Source organism: Vanessa cardui, chromosome 29, assembly GCF_905220365.1.
Source record: "Vanessa cardui chromosome 29, ilVanCard2.1, whole genome shotgun sequence".
NCBI lineage: Eukaryota > Metazoa > Arthropoda > Insecta > Lepidoptera > Nymphalidae > Vanessa > Vanessa cardui.
This window is the reverse complement of record NC_061151.1, coordinates 1,443,051-1,461,728: the sequence shown is the minus strand read 5'-3', so window position 1 is coordinate 1,461,728 and position 18,678 is coordinate 1,443,051. Positions and strand designations below refer to the sequence as shown.

The 18,678-nt window shown below is 37.0% G+C and overlaps 1 protein-coding gene across 1 annotated transcript; it reads left to right on the top strand.

The window, feature by feature from the left end:
• Positions 1-14,249: 14,249 nt before the first annotated feature.
• On the top strand, positions 14,250-17,387 carry LOC124541846. The gene has a single exon (XM_047119754.1). It carries the CDS (start codon positions 14,250-14,252, stop codon positions 17,385-17,387), a length of 3,138 nt encoding a protein of 1,045 aa, XP_046975710.1.
• The last annotated feature ends 1,291 nt before the right edge of the window (positions 17,388-18,678 follow it).

Here is an 18,678-nt window from a genome sequence, read left to right as displayed (position 1 = left end):
AATAACAAGCATACATTTTATTTTTTTATAAGTAATAGGTTTCAAAATATGTCAGTATTTAATTCGTATACATACATTCAAGAAGAGATGACGTGACTCTGATTTCAAGATTAACAATTAATTAACGCTTTGCCAATTAACAAATTTTTATCATGTCAATAATTCCTTGATAAACAAATATTATTGGTTTAAATTACAAACACAAGTGGAAAAACTCCAAAAATAAACATTTGACAGCGAATTCACGCAATTTAATTAATAAAAACATTATAATTAATTTCGAATAATCTACGACTTTCATTATGGATTTGCGAAAAATGACGTTTTAAACAAATAAGCTTTTATAGGAACTTTGGGAGTAAAATATAAATAGTTAAGTAAAGTAACAGCCTGTAAATTTTCTACTGCTGGGCTAAGGCCTCCTCTTCCATTAAGGAGAGGGTTTGGAACATATTCCACCACGCTGTTCCAATGCGGGTTGGTGAAATGCACATGTGGCAGAATTTCGTTGAAATCATCGGTTAAGATACACGCGTTCTAACCACTGGGCCATCTCAGCTCAGTTATAAGTAGTTAAGCATAATAGTGTTGTATTTTAAATAAAGATACATTAATCAAGAACTGTCAGTAGTGCTCAATAAAGCAAATCGAGGCGTTTAAGACCTCGTATGAAATTTTATTACAAAAAATGACGAAGTAGGATAGAAGACATTAGTTAATGAAATTTTATATTTCAAAAGTTTAATTCAGTTGCAACTGGGTTCAAGGATTGGGGTAATATTAAAACAGATAAGAAAAATAAAACTATAAAAGAGACTATAGCTCATATTAAAAATGAGGAGAAGGTTTGGAGTATTATACTACGCTGTTCCAATGCGGATTGGTGGAATACACATATGGGAGAATTTCTATGAAATTAGACACATGCAGGTTTCCTCATGATGTTGTCCTTCACCGCCGAGCACGAGATGAATTATAAACACAGAACGATCTGAGTATATCTACCTCCTTACCTAACATAACCCAAAAATAACTTAATAAAACCGGAAATTGAAATTCAGCTCCAATTGATCCACAGCCAAAGAAGCTAGCTACTAAACCAACGCGGATATATACATACACTTAAACTTACTTGTACTTGTAGTAGATAAAAAAAAAATACAATTGTTATAAATTTTTAACCTTAATATTTCCAAGTGCTGTAAAACGCTTCAATGCGTTTCGAAGGTCAGGATGTGATCACTTTTACGTTACGATACGATATATTTAAATTATCTTTATCATCATCATCTGCTTAAAATAGGACAACACAGGATAGACTAGGATGGGGATGTCAGTTACCTCCTCGTGGTACACCCTTTTTTTCTCGCTGGAAAAACGCATTACGCGATTCCGCCACGTGATAGAAAATGGGGGGGAGGTGTGGGACTCCCCGGAGCCCTGGACGCCGAGTGCGCTCAAGTACGCCGGGTTTACCCACTAAAAAAACTCTCCTTCTTTCGGTGGACGCCAATGGATCACTTAAGCATGCTACTGTGACGATCGTGATCGTCCTAGGAAACGGCCAGTCCCACATACTCTTGCACTTCGAGTGGGGGTAAGTAGACATTCCCTTCCTAATGACATACAAGATAGATCAGGATAGAAGAGGATAGAACAGTATAGAACAATATAACACAGGATAGAAAGGATATAATTTAATATAACTTCATTTATAACAAATTTAAAGGCATATTAAATTTCAAATGCTTCTCCAAAGCTTCTCCGCCTTCCACATTTAGTTAGATTACCAGGTTAGTTTTATTTAGTTAGATTATCTGGAATCGGATATCAACACCGTTATTCCGATCCAAATATCCGTTACACAACTGATGTCACAAAATTCTAATATTGCCCCTACCTAATATATTACATTCATCCAGTCCGTCAAGCCGCAAGTTCAACCAGTATTTCATAAAATCGTACCCAAAAACAGTCGTATCGCAATGTAAAAACGTCGTTAAACACTTTGATCTCAATCCGCATATAATATAGGATGCGTGTGTCACCTTGAACTTTTAAGAAAGGCAGAGATTCGCTCTGACGTCCCTTTCAAATTTTTCTGTACAAAAATATTTCATATCGTGTTCCTTCAAGTCAAAACGTGAGGCAGACTGACTAGCTGTGATGACTTTGATTTGATGTCTAGCTACTGGAATATATTGCTTCGATTAACACATTGGCTGCCGCATCGTTTTATTTTTTCCATTACTCCATACGGGGCGTTTAAGACCTCGTATGAAAACATAATACCGGTAGGCCCCGTAACGATTAGGAAAGTATAACTCGAGGTGATGTGATCGAATTATATTTCTTCTGCTATCAAAGATACCTTATATTAAAATAGGTACGCCATAGCATTCTGTTTTCAATGGGCATCATATAAATATATTTATCACTTTTCTACAATATATCAAATATATGTTACTGTTACCGCACTTTTTTATGGTATAGGTTGGCGGACAAGCATGTGGGCCACCTGATGGTAAGTGATCACCATTAACTATTCCTTACATCGTCAATACGCCACCAACCTTGGGAACTAAGATGTTACGTCCTTTGTGCATGTAGTTACACTGGCTCACTCACCCTTCAAACCGGAACACAACAATACTGAGTACTGTTATTTAGCGGTAGAATTACTGATGAGTGGGTGGTACCCACCCAGACGGACGTTAGGGAAATCCATTCTATGTATTTCTTAATCACACCGCAAGGAAGACTACTAGGGCTACTGTTTGACAGTATGGGAGATTGGAGAAAGAATAGGACAGACATTACTTGAGAGATAACATCATATGGCCAGCATGTGCCTCTTCTGTGTTTTGTCAAAACGATCACATAACCCATCCTTCACCTCTAGAAGGTAAAAATGTCTTGTACACTTTAATCTAAAAAGCCAAACTTTAAAGATTTTTCCTACGTGATACATCCTCTACAAATTTAATCATTGGTAAATGTAAAATATACTACTTTTTTACTACGTCGTTTCATAAATTCAAATCATTTGTAAAAAATTGTATTGGTAAAGAAGGCATTTATTCAATACAAAATTATGTAGATGATAAAAAAGCGTGAAGCTAATACTTGTTGACTTCCAAGCAGGATGTTTTTAACTAACATGACTTTATTTTTAAATGTTGAAAAAGAGAAACTGAGATTCTTGCCGGTTCTTCTCGTTAGAATCTACTTTGCGAACCGTAACTTAAATAGTTGTTAAATTACGATTTAAAAGTGCTTGTAAAAGCCTACTTGAATAAAGTATATTTTGATTTGACTATGCTACTGATTATAACGAAAAATTTTGGACAAATTTATTTGATTGATTGTGTGATTCAAATAGATATAATTTAAATATATATATAAGACGCAAGAACAGTATATACTGTACCTTCCTGGTAAAAAAATCGCCATTCACAACATATATTACATTGTAACTAAAAATTACCAAAGATTATTCATTTCCAAACGTTTTTTTGCCTTTTCGCATTATCTGGTCGTTGATTTCCGCAATAATTAATTTGTCTTTAATATTTAGTCGTATAATCGACAGCGTGAACTGACAGTGATGAGGTCACCCGTCTTAATTGATGGACTCAATGATATCAATAGATTTATAGAGATAAGTGAAGCTCACGCCGAGATAAGTGCAAATTAGTTACCCTGTGTCATTTCCTGTCAGATTTCATAACGATCAATGAGCCGATGGCCCAGTGGTCAGAACGCGTGCATCTCAACCGATGATTGCGGGTGCAAACCCAGGTTGACACTGAATATTCATGTGTTTAATTTGTGTTTATAATTCACTCGGTGGTGAAGGAAAACATCGTGAGATAATATGCGTGTGTCGAATTTCATAGAAATTCTGGCACAAGTGTATTCCACCAACTCGCATTGGAACAGTTTTGTGGATTATGTTCCAAAACGTTCTCCTTAAAGGAAGAGGAGGCATTGGCAGCAGTGGGAAATTTACAGGCTGTTGTTGTTGTTGTTGAGTAGTAAATATTAAATTATTTATTTTGAACTAGTGGCTTTGCTTGCGTTTTAGAGGGTTGGATTGTCACGTGTTAAAAGAAATTATCTATATCCGTCCTTGGAGTTCAAGTTTCACCAAACTCGGTTCACTGGCTTGGTCGTGAAAGGGCGTCAGACAGACAGGACAGAGTTACTTTCACATTTATAATATATCTATTTGTAATATATCTATTGTATATAGATATTGGTTACTGTGAAGATGAATTAACGTCAATTAAGATCAATTAAGCCAAAAAAATATCTAAATATTCGTGTCTTATATTAAATTACTTTTTTTCTATTCGTTGTCGAAACGCTTGGCCCTTGGAGTAGTGGTGAAAAAAGCTTCATCAAAAGCATAACACCTCGCCTCATTGCCTCCACTGGTGACGGGAGGGCTGGTTCGTTTGCCCAGAGGATCGCAATTGCGATTCAACTGGGAAATGCTGCTAGCATTCTTGCCAACATTGCACGCGGTCAAGATTTATACAGTAACTAATATTAGTTCATGTTTGTATATATTTAAGCATTTAATGTTATCAATTCTTATGTTAATAAATAGCGTTAGGTTAGTATAAAAAAGATAACGTCACATTCTAAATTTTTTATGTATATGTATAACATGGACAATATTGTAGAGAAACACTTATAATTTTAGAGGTTCCTAAAGTGATATAAATAAACACATTTTGTTTTATAGATCCAAATAACAGTATTGTACATTATAACAACAACAACTGCCTGTAAATTTCCCACTATTGGACTAAGGCCTCCTCTCTCTTTGAGGAAAAGGTTTAGAACATATTCCACCACCCTGTTCGAATGCAGATTGTTGAAACACAGATGTGCCATAATTTCTATGAAATTAGACACATGCAGGTTTCCTCGCGTTGTTTTCCTTCACCGGCAACCACGAGATGAATTATAAACACAAATTAAGCACTTGCATATTCAGTGGTGCTTGCCTGGGTTTCAAACATCCCTGGGCCATCTCACATATTATAAAGGTCTTAAAAAAGTCAGTCAGAAATTCTGTAGTATATGTTGGATCAGCATTGCACCCTTTCGAAGCAGGGCGGATCGCTAGTTAAAAATAAAGATACAAAAATACATTAATCAGAAAACATCATAATACGTTTGAAAAAAGAACTTCACTTCTGAAAACTACAAACAGCCGAGTCATGTTACCAGTTGTAAAATAACGGTTGCGCTAGTATTAATAATGTGGCAAGTCATTGTAGGATCTTAAAGTTTTTAAATAATTTCCGGCTTCAAATTTATTTATCGTCTGTCAAAATACAAAATGTTTTGAACGTATTTTATACGATGCTTTTTTATATGACCACGATGAAATAAGCCGCTTAGTAAACCGCAATTTTTTTCTACTTTATTCGTAACGCGTTTAATCAAATTATAAAATATGGACGACCTCCGTGGTCGAGTAGTGTGTACACCGGTTTTAATGGGTCACGCCATTCCGAGTTCCCGGGTTCGATTCCCGGCCGAGTCGATGAAGAAAGAATTCATTAGTTTTCTATGTTGTCTTTGGTCTGAGTGTTTGTGGTGCTGTTGTTATTTCTGATTTTCCACAACACAAGTTCTTTAGCTACTTACATTGGGATCAGAGTAATATATGCCATGTTGTCCAAAATTAAAAAAAAATGTCAAACTGACGTCTAATTAGCTGCACAGTAACTCCTATGAAATGTAGATGAGCAGTAGGATGAATGAGAATGGAGAATAAAAAACTTGTATGGGAACTTGTCTTTACTGATGTTAGGTAAACGGTATTTATTGTTATGAAAATACATCACCTAAGGGGATGAAACTTGACTGAAATTTTTCAAATATAAAAGTCAGTATTTAAGCGCCTGTTTAAGACTTTATTATAGAGTTGTATGTATGTATCACTCAAGAGGATGAAACAGGGGATGAAAGTTCGAATGAAATTTAATGTATTTAACGTTCGAAATATTCGAATTGATATCTAGGCTTCTGTTTATAAACAAAAGGTCAAAATTGCAGTGTTCTCACAAACATCTTGTACACGAATGGTAGTAAATTAATTCAGTAATTACAATATCTGAAGCCGCTTGAGATTATTCATGTCATGACATCAGTGTACGACATTAAACGTGAAGCATATACGACACAACTCGGATGTAGCATCGGCAAAATTCGTAAAACCAATCACATCCGAATTAACGCTATTCCAAATTATCAATGTTTATTTCTTATGTGAATATGATCTTTACACAAACGTAATAACTTGTAATATTATATAACCTGATATATTCGTCAATTTGACACGTCGATATACATGCACTTGCTCTCTCGGGTTGAACTGACGCGAGAATCTATAGCGACGAATAGCGTCGAATGGCACGATAGGGAGCTGTTTCTATTGGTTGTGTGAATCGGCAGTAATCGGTTTTACTGAATGCGCATGCTACATCTAAGTTGTGTCGTGCTATACAAACATCGTGAATGTACGCCTTCATTGTGTAACAATAATAACATACTCTATCGTGTAATTGGAACAAATATTGTAATTTATAACAATGACGATATATTTGCATACTATGAATCCTTGCATTCGTCACAGATACACTAAAAATATTTAAACCCATAACAGATGGACTTATTTAGTCGATTTTCTTCCAATCCGCCAAACAATGTTGAAAGCCGGTGCCGCTGCGAAAAAAGCTGAAGTAAAAAGGGATCTATAATTTCGTGTCTTATATCAAAGTATCTTTTTGTTCCATTTGCTGTCAAAACTCTTGGCCCTTGGATTAGTGGTGCAAAAAGATTTATTGTAAGTATAACACCTCGCCTCATTGCTTCCACTGGCGATAAGGCTGGTTCGTTTGCCCAGAGGATCGGAATTGCGATTCAACGGGGAAATGCTGCTAGCATTCTTGCCGCCATTGCACGCGGTCAAGATTTTTTACAGTAACTAGCTTTAGTTCATATTTGTATATATTTAAGCATTTAATGTTATTAATTCTTATGTTAATAAAGTTTACTTTTATCGGAAACTTTAAAACAGTTTTTATAATTTGACAATGTCTAGACATATTTGTTAACTCGTCAGTATGTTGTGACTTGTGAGGTTCCTTTCATGCGTAGGCTCGGGGCAGTTAAAAGATTTATTGAAAGATTTATTGACTTTACGTCAGAAACTTGGCGTTATAAGCTTATCCTTACTCCTGGTGAACATACAATGATTATCACTGATTTTATCAAAGAGATCAATGTTTCTGTGAATATAAATAATGTTGTAAATATACAAATATACAAAAATGTATACATAAAAATTTAAAATGTAAAAAAAAATCTTATGTGTTAGTTGTCATTATATGTCAAACATACATAGTATGTTACAAGAAATAATATTTCCTAAACTTATTTGTAAAGTTTAACAACAGGTATGAGGTAAATGGTAAATAAAATATTCGCCTTTAAATATCAATCAATTGCCGTTGATTCACAAATGACGCCATTTTAACTCGTATTGTAATACAAAAGCCTTCAGGCTGTTTCTTAGTTATTTTAATTGATTAGTTATTTAATACGGTTTTATCTATGTAAATATGCTATGCTTTATTCAAGAAGGCGTTTACAAGCACTTTTGAATTTTTTAACAAGTGAAGCTACCACCGTTTTGAGACGCGGATTCTAACGAAAAGAATCGGTAAAAAACTCAGTTACTCTTTTTCAACATTTAAAATACAAAGTCATATTATACATTTATTGATTAATCAGGATATCTGACAAATTTTAACACCTACAAACTTCAAATCTAGCAGATAGGTCCCTTATCATCATCGTTACATCCACTGAGAACAGATTTTACGAAACTCCATCCCTAAAGGGGTTAAACGTGGCTTATAAGTTTGTATGAAAGTCCCATGTTTTCATAGTAAGAGACTTGAAATTTAAAACAGTTGCTAAATGTTGTGGGGGTGTAATGTTGTATCTTTAAAGATCAACCCCCATTCGGGGGTATAATTTGGGATGCTAGTAATCTATATTATAATTATAAAGTGTAGCTCGTTTTTTATTTGTATGTTGGGTATAATCTCCAGAATTCATAGGCCAATTTTAAACAAAATTCCACAGGTTGAAAACTATATTATTTCTGAGTGCTACAGATTAAAAATTATATTTTATATCATACAATAAAGTTAAGCTATTTTAATATTTGACGCACAAGTTTGAATTAAATAACTTTTAACACAGAATAATAATATATAAATATCAATTAAAAATACCTATATATAGTTACTGTATAAATCTTGATCGCATACAATGGTGGCAAGAATGCTAGCAGCATTTTCCCGTTGAATCGCAATTCCGATCCTCTGGGCAAACGAACCAGCCGTCCTGTTACCAGTGGAAATATGTCGAAGTGTTATACTTTTAATAAAGAATATGATAAAAATAATATCACAATCCTAACATTAATTAGGATATCGTGATTTGCAATATTCCAAGATATATTAGCATCTATATTCCAAGAAACCTATACAAATCTATGTTTCAATTTTCGAACCCATTAATTCAGATATTGGTAATATTACAAATCGAGTCATCATCTCAACGCATCAATATTCATAAAGACTGTACATAAATAGGTCATTCACTCATAATAATAGCAATAAATTATACGAAATTGCATTGATTTTGCATAAATATTTAAGCAATAATAACTCAAATATTATATCGTCTGTCCATAACAAAAGACATTTTCTCGAAGTTCTTTGAAGGAATTATGAAGAATCATACTTGGTGGTAGGGCTTTGTGCAAGCCCGTCAACCACCCACTCATGAGCTATTCTACCGCCAAACAACAGTACTCAGTATTGTTGTGTTCCGGTTTGAAGGGTGAGTGAGCCAGTGTAACTACAGGCACGAGGGACATAACATCTTAGTTCCCAAGGTTGATGGCACATTGGCGATATAAGGAATGTTTTATGTTTCTTATAGCGCCATTGTTTATTGGCGGTGGTGACTTGACTTAGTAACTGATTTGATAGGTGAGTGAGCCAGTGTAACTATAGGTACAAGGGATACAACGTGTCTTTGTGATCTATTTTCGTCTTCTTTAGTCCAATATATATGTATATATACATATAATATATATCTATTTGTTTGTTATTAATGTTAATGTCATATTTTTTTACAAAATAATTAATTATAATAAGTTTTTATTATAGAAAATTAACGTCAAATATATTAATCGATTAAAGAAACTATATCGATCAACCTTTGCAACTTCATTATTAAAAAAAAAACAATCGCGAATCCGCGTTTTACGAAACAGATACAAATCTTTATTTAATTCGGTTTAAAATGTGTCAATATATTATTTATTACTAGCTGTACCCGCGATCTTGTACGCGAATTTAACAAAAAAAAAAATATTTTTGTAGCCTACGGTACTCCGTATTATATCAGTTATCTACCAGTGAAAGTCCCGTCAAAATCGGTCCAGCCGTTCCAGAGATCAGCCGGAACAAACAGATAGACAGACAGACAAAAATAGTAAATAATGTATTTTGGTCTATGTACCGTGTATACATACATACGCATTGAGTAAAAAAGGGCTATTTTAATATTACAAACTGACACTCCAATTTTATTATATGTATATATTATTATAAACAGCGATCTGTTTCATATGATCTGTAATTTATTGTTTTTTTATGATTTATAAAACACAGTTACTATAAAATTTCCTTTTTTGGTTAAATATTTAATTTGCTTAATATTTTTTCGTCATTTTTGGTCTATTGAATAAAATATTGTTCCATCAAATGGTGCAATACTAATATATCTACATATATAGCATAAAACAAAGTTGTTTCTTGCTGTCTGTATGCTTAGATTTTCTATACTACTAAATGGATTTTAATGAGGTTTTCGTCAATAAACCGAAGATATATATGTTATTATAACTTTCCTAGTGGAACAAAATCAATTATATTTCATCTTATGCTTTTCTTCAGTCTAAAACTATATTATATACAGATACACCTATACACTCATAGTCGTAGCTATTGAAATAGTATAAATCAAAATTTTAACAAAAAGAAAAACCGACTTCAAATAAAACACTTTTTTTTAAATAAATAAAAATTCACTAAAAAGTAATAAAAATAATTGCATATTTAACATATTTTTTAGTCCAGGTCCAATGCTGATTGACAGAATTTATTTATTTACGAAATCACATAACAAACTTTTAAAATTATCAGTGTTTCTTCTATATTGACCATGTATTATAAACCTTCCTCTCGAATCACACTATCTATTAAAAAATTTCGCATCAAAATCCATTGCGTGGTTTTAAAGATCTAAGCATACATAGGGACAGACAGCGGTCAGCGACTTTGTTTTGGACTATGTAATGACGATAATGATTATTGACTCATATTATCAATACGCTGGCAACCTCGGGATGTTATGTCCCCTGTCTTTGTTTATCTGTACAGCTTTTACTTTTATTTTTGGTTGGATTGGTTGACATAGATGGGCTGAAGCAGTTGAGAGCAAGGGTGAGGCATTAGCAGCCAGCTTGGACATAGCGAAGGCCTTCGATCGCGTGTGACACAAAGCGCTTCTTTCGAAGCTTCCTTCCTATGGGATTCACGGGAAATTATGCAATTGGATTACCAGCTTTTTGGCAGATCGAAGCATCAAGGTCGTTGTCGACGGTGCATGCTCTGACTTAAAATTCGTCAATGCTGGTGTTCCTAAGCCTGCGTCCTATCACCCAGTACGTTTCTTCTGCATATCAATGATTTGTTGCAAATCGGGAACGTTCACTGCTATGCAGACAACAGTACAGTTGACACCTTACACACCGGCCGCGCTAATATTTTTCGGGAAAAAGTCGAAGAAAACCGGAACAAAATTGTGTCTGAAATCGAGTCTTCGTTAAAAGAAGTCTCGAACCGGCAAAATCTAGTTCATTTCAACCCCAAAAAGTCGCAAGTTTGCGCGTTACCCGCTAAAAAACACCATTTGTCGTATCTCCACGATTTGAGAACATCACGATAGCCGCTACAGGTAGTATCGGAATACTTGGCGTTGATATTTCGAGCCTCGTTCAGTTCCGCGGTCAATTGGAAGGCAAAGCCAAATTGGCTTCAAAAAAGCTCGGTGTGCTCAGCAAGGCGAGACAGTATTTCACGTCGGCCCATCACCTAAAACTTTACAAGGCGCAAACTCGGCCTCACATGGATACTGCTCTCACCTCTGGGCGGGTGCTCCCCATTACCAGCTCCTTCCATTTGACCGCATCCAACGTAGAGCGGCCCGAGTTATCGACGATCAAGCCCTTTCCGATCTCCTTGATCCTTTGGCTTTGCGTAGAGATGTTGGATCACTCTGCATCTTCTACCGAATTTTTCACGGGGAATGTTCCGAGGAATTGTTCGGATTAATCCCGGCTGCTGAATTTCACCTTCGGATATCTCGTCGTAATTCGTTTCATTTCAAGTTTCACCCGCACCACCTTGATGTCCGAAAATCCACAACAACGCGATTTCTCACACATTTTCTGCCTCGCACAACCACTTTTTGGAACCAGCTTTCGCCGGCGGTTTTTCCGAACCGATACGACATGGGAATCTTCAAGAAAAGAGCGTACTCCTTCCTCAAAGGCCGGCAACGCACCTGCTAGCCCCCTGGTGCTGCAGATGTCCGAAGAGGGCCATTCGCGCAATCTATAACCTAAGAGCTAAAGAATCGTTAAGGAATACATTTAAAGAAATCAAGATATTGACTGTTGCTTCTCAATATATAAATACCCGAAGTAAAACATATTGTTCATTCTATATCATTAATTGTTAATTATATATTTCATCCATTAAATACAATGATTGCCGATTATCATGGGTTTGTATAACAGTGCTATTCTTTTCCTCGGATTTAATCGCGGAACACGATCATGAAATAGCTGAAAATTATATGCGAGATCTTTATAACATTGAGACAACATCACATACATTACTTTGATCCCAATGTATTGTAACATTAATGATATTTTGAAATAACAACAAGCAACACCTTTTATTTCTCTGGAAAAACGCTTTACGCGCTTCCCCCACGTGATGGAAAGTGGGGCGTGTGTTAAAAAAACCGCATCAAAATCCGTTGCGTAGTTTTAAAGCATACATAGGGACAGACAGCGGCAAGCGACTTTGTTTTATATTATGTGATATTGATGATGTAAAGTAAAAAGTAAAATAAAGTAACAACCTAAATTTTCCCACTGCTGCGATAAGGCCTCCTCGTCCATTAAGGGTATGGAACATGGAATATGTTCCATACCCTTAATGGAAGAGGAAGGCCACTAACCACGCTGTTTCAATGCGGATTGGTAGAATGCACTGTGGTAGAATGTCTATGAAATGAGACACATGCAGCCGCGCACGAGATGAATTATAGACACAATTAAGCACATATATATAGTAGTGCTTGCCTGGTTTTGAACCCGGAATCATAGGTTAAGATGCACGCGTTCTAACCACTGGGCCATCTAAGCTCTTGATGATGTATGAATGAATGATGATAAGCTATTAGTAGTGCACAATAGCTTTGCTAATAATAATTCGCGTGAAATACATAAACATATATACATATAGTATTGTCGTGGTCGGGGAAGGTCTTATATATTGATTAATAACTTATAGTACGACACAACTAAGACGTAGCATCGGCAAAATTCGCAAAACCGATCACAGCCGAATTAAGTACGCTGTCCTAAATTATCAATATCTATTTATTATGTAAATATGATCTTTACACAAACGTAATAACTTGTAATATCATATGACCTAATATATTTGTCAATTTGACGCGTCGATTTACATGCACTCGCTGTCTCTGGTTGAATCTGAAGCGACGAATAGCGTCGAATGGCGCGATAGGGAGCTATTTCTATTGAATTTGCCGATGTTACAGTCTAAGTTGTGTCGTGCTATACATATATGGATTTTCTTTGTCAAATCAAGCGATCTACAATATGTGTAGCAATATTTAAATATAAAAAATTATAAAATGCTAATTGGATTAATTCATAAATATTTATAGTATAAATTAAGTATATCTGATCTATATGGCTTTGCCTGTGACTTTGCTCGTATTCTTTAGTTATAAATATAAGCGAAGTTTAAAAATGGGTAATTTAAATTCCAACTTTTATAGTTTTGTTTTGAAATTTTAGAAATAAGGATTCTATCTACAAGATTTGCCCAGTTCTCGAGCAAACCTGCTTAGATCCTATCATTACACAGTATAAAACAAAGTTTCTTACCGCTGTCTGTCCATATGTATATACTTAGATCTTTAAAATTACGCAAGGGATTTTGATGCGGCTTTTTTCAATGTCTAGAGTGATTCAAGAGAAAGGTTTTTGTGTATAATACATGAACAATATAATAAAGAATCACTGATTACTTTAGAAGTTTGTAATGTAATGTCGTTTGCCGTGTGGCATCGGCGGAGGAGAATAGTGCCACCCTCAAGTACCAGGTGTCGTAAGAGGCGACTGCGGTACTGGATGTTGGCCGTATTTTGCAGTTTTTTTTTTTTTTTTAAAAAAAAGGAACGTGCAAAAGCCATCATCAGAGAAGGAAAACTCGAAATAAACCCGGATTGGAATCTCCGTTAGGCACGAGCTAGTTCCTGCAACCAAACCAGCTCCACACGTAGTGACTTCTCACTCCTGTGGGCTTACCTGGCGAGGTCGAGAGGGAAATGCAGGAAGGTGGGAAAACCTACATTTCCTAAATAGTATCCCAGGCTTGACAGTGAACATCTGTGGAGAGGACACTCCGCCATCGCAGTCCAACAGCGGTGAAACTAACGCGAAGAATGGCAGTTACCAGTTATAAGTCTACGTTAATAGGCGTAAGCGTGGGCGCTAGGGGTCATTCTTGACAGTGGGAGAGCCCATCGTAGGTCCATTGACCAATTACCGCCCGCTTTAGCTGGGCAGCCCCCGGCCAATAAGGTATTGGTCCGTCTCAGCATTGACCTATTTCCAATGGGTGTAGGAAATACTACCTAAAACCTAGATAGTCTATGCTGTAAATTATTCACCTGCAAAAAAACAGAAGAAAGATATAACCCATAAAAAACAAACACACTTCTCCATGCGCTTAGCAACATGGAATGTCCGCACAATGAGGACAGGCCTTCCGGACACCTGCGGAGGCACAGGCTGTGCACAAGATCTGCGCAAAACTTCTGTAATTGATGCTGAATTGGCGAGACTCAACATCTCAATTTCGGCCCTGCAAGAAACGAGGCTTCCTCAAAACGGATTTATAAAAGAAAACCATTATACTTTTTTCTGGGTAGGCAAGGATCAGCAAGAACGCCGCGAGCATGGCGTGGGTTTTGCTGTGCGCAACGACTTACTCTCATCGATACAAACACCACAAGGAATATCAGAGCGCATAATGGTTCTTCGCCTCTTGAGTAACTGTGGCTTCGTTACCTTGATCTGCGCATATGCACCAACTTTAAGCACAACATCGGAAGTCAAAGATCGGTTTTATGATCAACTCACACAAACCATTGTTGCGGTGCCTGCTAGTGATCACCTTTACATCCTGGGAGACTTTAATGCCAGAGTCGGTCAAGATAACGTCGCTTGGCCAGATTGCCTTGGTAACCATGGTGTCGGTAAAATGAACGAGAATGGGCAGCGATTGCTGGAGTTTTGTTCAAATCACAAAATATGTGTTACCAACACATACTTCAAAGGCAAATTTATGCATAAAGTTTCATGGAAGCATCCACGTTCGGGTCACTGGCATCAACTGGATCTGATCCTAACGCGAAGGAAAGACATTCGCTTTGTCCTTCATACACGAACATATCAGAGCGCTGACTGTGACACAGACCACTCTCTTGTAGTGTCAAAAACAGCAATGGTTCGCAAAAGAATCTTTTCGTCTAGAACTCCTGGAAACAAGAAAATTGATTTAACTCAGATCAGGATTGGCAAAAAAGTTGAATCCTTTAAGGAGTTGGTAGGCTCAAAGACCTTGTCTTGGGACCAGAACGCACCACTGCAGGAGGAATGGGATCGTGTCAAAGAAATTCTAACGGAGTCTGCAGGCAAAGCTTTCGGGTATCGAAGAACGAATACTGAGGACTGGTTTTCACAAAATATTGAGCACCTAGAACCATTGCTCGAGTCAAAACGACTTGCTGCCCTTAACCACCGCTTGGACCCGTCTTCATCCACTCTTAAAGTACTTACAGAGGCCAAGTCAGTACTACAGCGCAGCTCACGCTTCTATGCGAACAGATACTGGCGTGATCTCTCTTCATTTATTCAGCGGTGTGCAGACTCAGGTGATTTCAGCGGTGTTTACGGTGGAATTAAAAAAGCACTCGGTCCTGTTCCTAAAAAGATTGCTCCACTAAAAGAACTTGATGGTACTGTCATCAGTGACAGTAATCGACAAATGCAAAGATGGGTCGAACATTACACTGGACTCTACTCGCAGCCAACTAGTATTGAGCCACAAATTAAAATTTTAATTCCAAAACTACCCACCTGGTACGAGCTAGACGATGACCCTACAGTAGAGCAGTTTCAAACCGCCATGAAACAACTAAAATGTGGCAAAAGTCCTGGACGAGATTACATCTACCCTGAGCTGCTTAAATTAGATTTTATTGCTCCGCTTATGTATACTCTCTTAATAAAGTGCTGGGCCGAGGGGACGGTACCTCAGGATATGCGTGACGCTAATATCATCACCCTTTACAAAGGGAAAGGTGACCGCGGTGATTGCAACTCATATCGCGGCATATCCCTTCTGAGCGTCGTTGGTAAACTGATAGGTCGAGTGATTCTTAGTAAACTACAATGTCTTGCCAATCGCGTTTATCCTGAGGCTCAATGTGGGTTCCGGGCCGGGCGATCAACCACCGATATGATTTTTACATTACGTCAGATCCAGGAGAAGTGCAGGGAGCAGCAGACGCCGCTCATCATAGCCTTTGTAGACTTAAATAAGGCTTTCGATACCGTGAGCAGAGAGGGACTGTTTGAGTTACTCGAAATAGTTGGGTGTCCTCCAAAGCTGCTCAAACTCATTAGATCATTCCACGAAGAAACGAAAGGATCTGCCGTTTCTGACGGAAAAATGTCGGAACCATTTGATATGCGCAGAGGCGTGCGACAGGGTTGCGTACTGGCACTTACTCTGTTTGGCATTTTCTTTTCATTGCTTTTAAAAGTAGCCTTTGGTGACAAACAGCAGGGTGTGCATCTGCACACACGAATTGATGGGAAACTCTTCAATATTGCTCTCTTAAAGTCAAAGCGCAATCAGGTAGATATGTTCGCGGATAGTCTTCTTTTTGCCGATGATGCCGCCTTCATTGCCACGTCTTCTTATGAACTTCAAACCATGATGGATAAATTCTCTCATGCGTGCAATCTATTTTCAATGTCCATCAATGCGAAAAATACTCTTATATTCGCCCAAGGATTTGCTGAAAAACCAGTCATACTGCTGCATGGCGTTCCCTTGGACGTAGTGAGTAAGTTTTGCTACCTCGGTTCGACCGTAACGAGCAATCTGTCGCTTAGTGCGGAGATCGATATACGCATCGGTAAAGCGGCGACCATGTTTGGGAAGCTTAGAACAAGAGTATGGGACAACAACCACCTTACTGTCCGAACTAAAATTCTCGTGTACCAAGCGTGTATCTTGAGCATACTCTTGTACGGAGCAGAGACCTGGATATCGTATGCAAAACAAGAGTACAGGCTTAATGCTTTTCACATGCGTTGTGTGCGCAATATCTTGGGAGTTACGTGGAAGGACAGGATCACAAATAAAGCAATCCTAACGAAAGCACAACTTCCTAGTCTCAGCGCCCTCCTCAAACAACGTCGTTTGCGCTGGGTGGGACATGTGCACCGTATGGATGCTTCTAGACTACCTAGAAAGGTCTTGCTGGGCGCTGTAGCGAATGCCAAGAGAAATGTAGGACGTCCGTTGCTACGCTTTAAAGATTGTGTCAAGCGAGATCTCACTTCCTTTGGTATCGAGCATAGGGAATGGGAGAAACTCGCGGAAGACAGGGATCGATGGAAGCTTCGGATTGCACAAGGGGTCCAGCTACACGACACAGCGTGGTTCGAAAAACTCGCCACCAAAAGAGCCAAACAGCAGGACAGCGATAACATGCCAGCAGGCGCATCCGTCGCGTTATACGCCTGTTCCAGATGCGGCCGGTCTTGCCGTTCCAGAATCGGTCTGCATAGCCACCAACGAAAGTGTCCATTATAATCACACACTGTCTTAAATCATCTGTAATAGATGAAAAGGCCAATGATGGATGTAATGTCGTAAATAAACAAATTATGTATTATATTTAGCATCAGTATTGCACCCGTGCGAAGCCAGGGCTGGTCGTTAGTTATTTTATATGCTACGGACTGATATATAGATATCTCAAATCCGGTTGTGTGTGTGAAGGGTGTGTGACTATCATCAATGGGACTTTACTTATTTCAGATGTTTATATGTTTAATATCTAAGGGCGGCGATGACCACTCACCATCGTTGTAGTGTGCACAGATCTGGAATAAGGTAATAATTAGTATTATTTATGCACCTGTCACACTAACGAAAAGCGTAGGAAAAAAAGGTATATAAACATTTTAGCGGTGATGACGGTGTGTGCCCAATCAAGCTGATATTTAAATATATATTGTAAAGCGATGTTATTTGTAAACCGAGTTTACAAGAGAACATTATAATCTTGAATTTACAAATACAATATGTTTTTTTAAAGCTAATAATGTTTTTAGTAACATAAAGGTATCTTATCGCGCCAAAATCTTTAAGCGATTCAGACTACTTACCATAAACTACCGCCCTAATTCCCGCCCCGGCTTCGCACGTGTGGACATAAGGTTTTTTCTATTTTTACCTTTTATTTATATATTTTTTGTTGCATATTTTCGACATGATTAACAATTGTCGTTCTATTTAAGCTTATTCACACAAAAACTTTATATTATTATATACCGAAACCTTCCTAATGAATCCTCCTGTTCATAAATCAAAACCACATGAAAATCCGCTCAGTAGTTTTGGAGTTTAACCTGAACATATAGACAGACAGAGGACGAAGGACTTTGTTTTATAGCGAATGCAATGGGACGTAAAATCCAGCCAATATTTAAGCCTTTATTTCAAGACGTCCCCCAAAAAATTAACAGACAATTTTCTGTTAATTTTAATTAAGTATATATAATTTTGTAACATTCAATGAATAAATTAATCATTCAATAATATAAGTATGGCAACACTAAATTATATTTAATTTATTGTGTTGAAAGTTTTATGTCGAATTTTGAATATATAAATTAATATTACTATTTCTTAATTCGTATCAAATTAATTGTATCAATTGGTTATAGATTGAAAATACGTAAGTGCATTGTACATTTAATATACGTTAATATGTAAAAGATATTTTTAACTAAGGTATTCAACAACAACAATGCCTGTAAATTTCCCACAGCAGGGCTAAAGCCGCCTTCCCTTTTGAGCAGAATGTTTGGAACAAATT

Coding starts and splice junctions, on each gene's coding strand:
- LOC124541846 (XM_047119754.1), top strand. CDS start 14,250: ATGAGGACAGGCCTTCCGGACACCTGCGGAGGCACAGGCTGTGCACAA.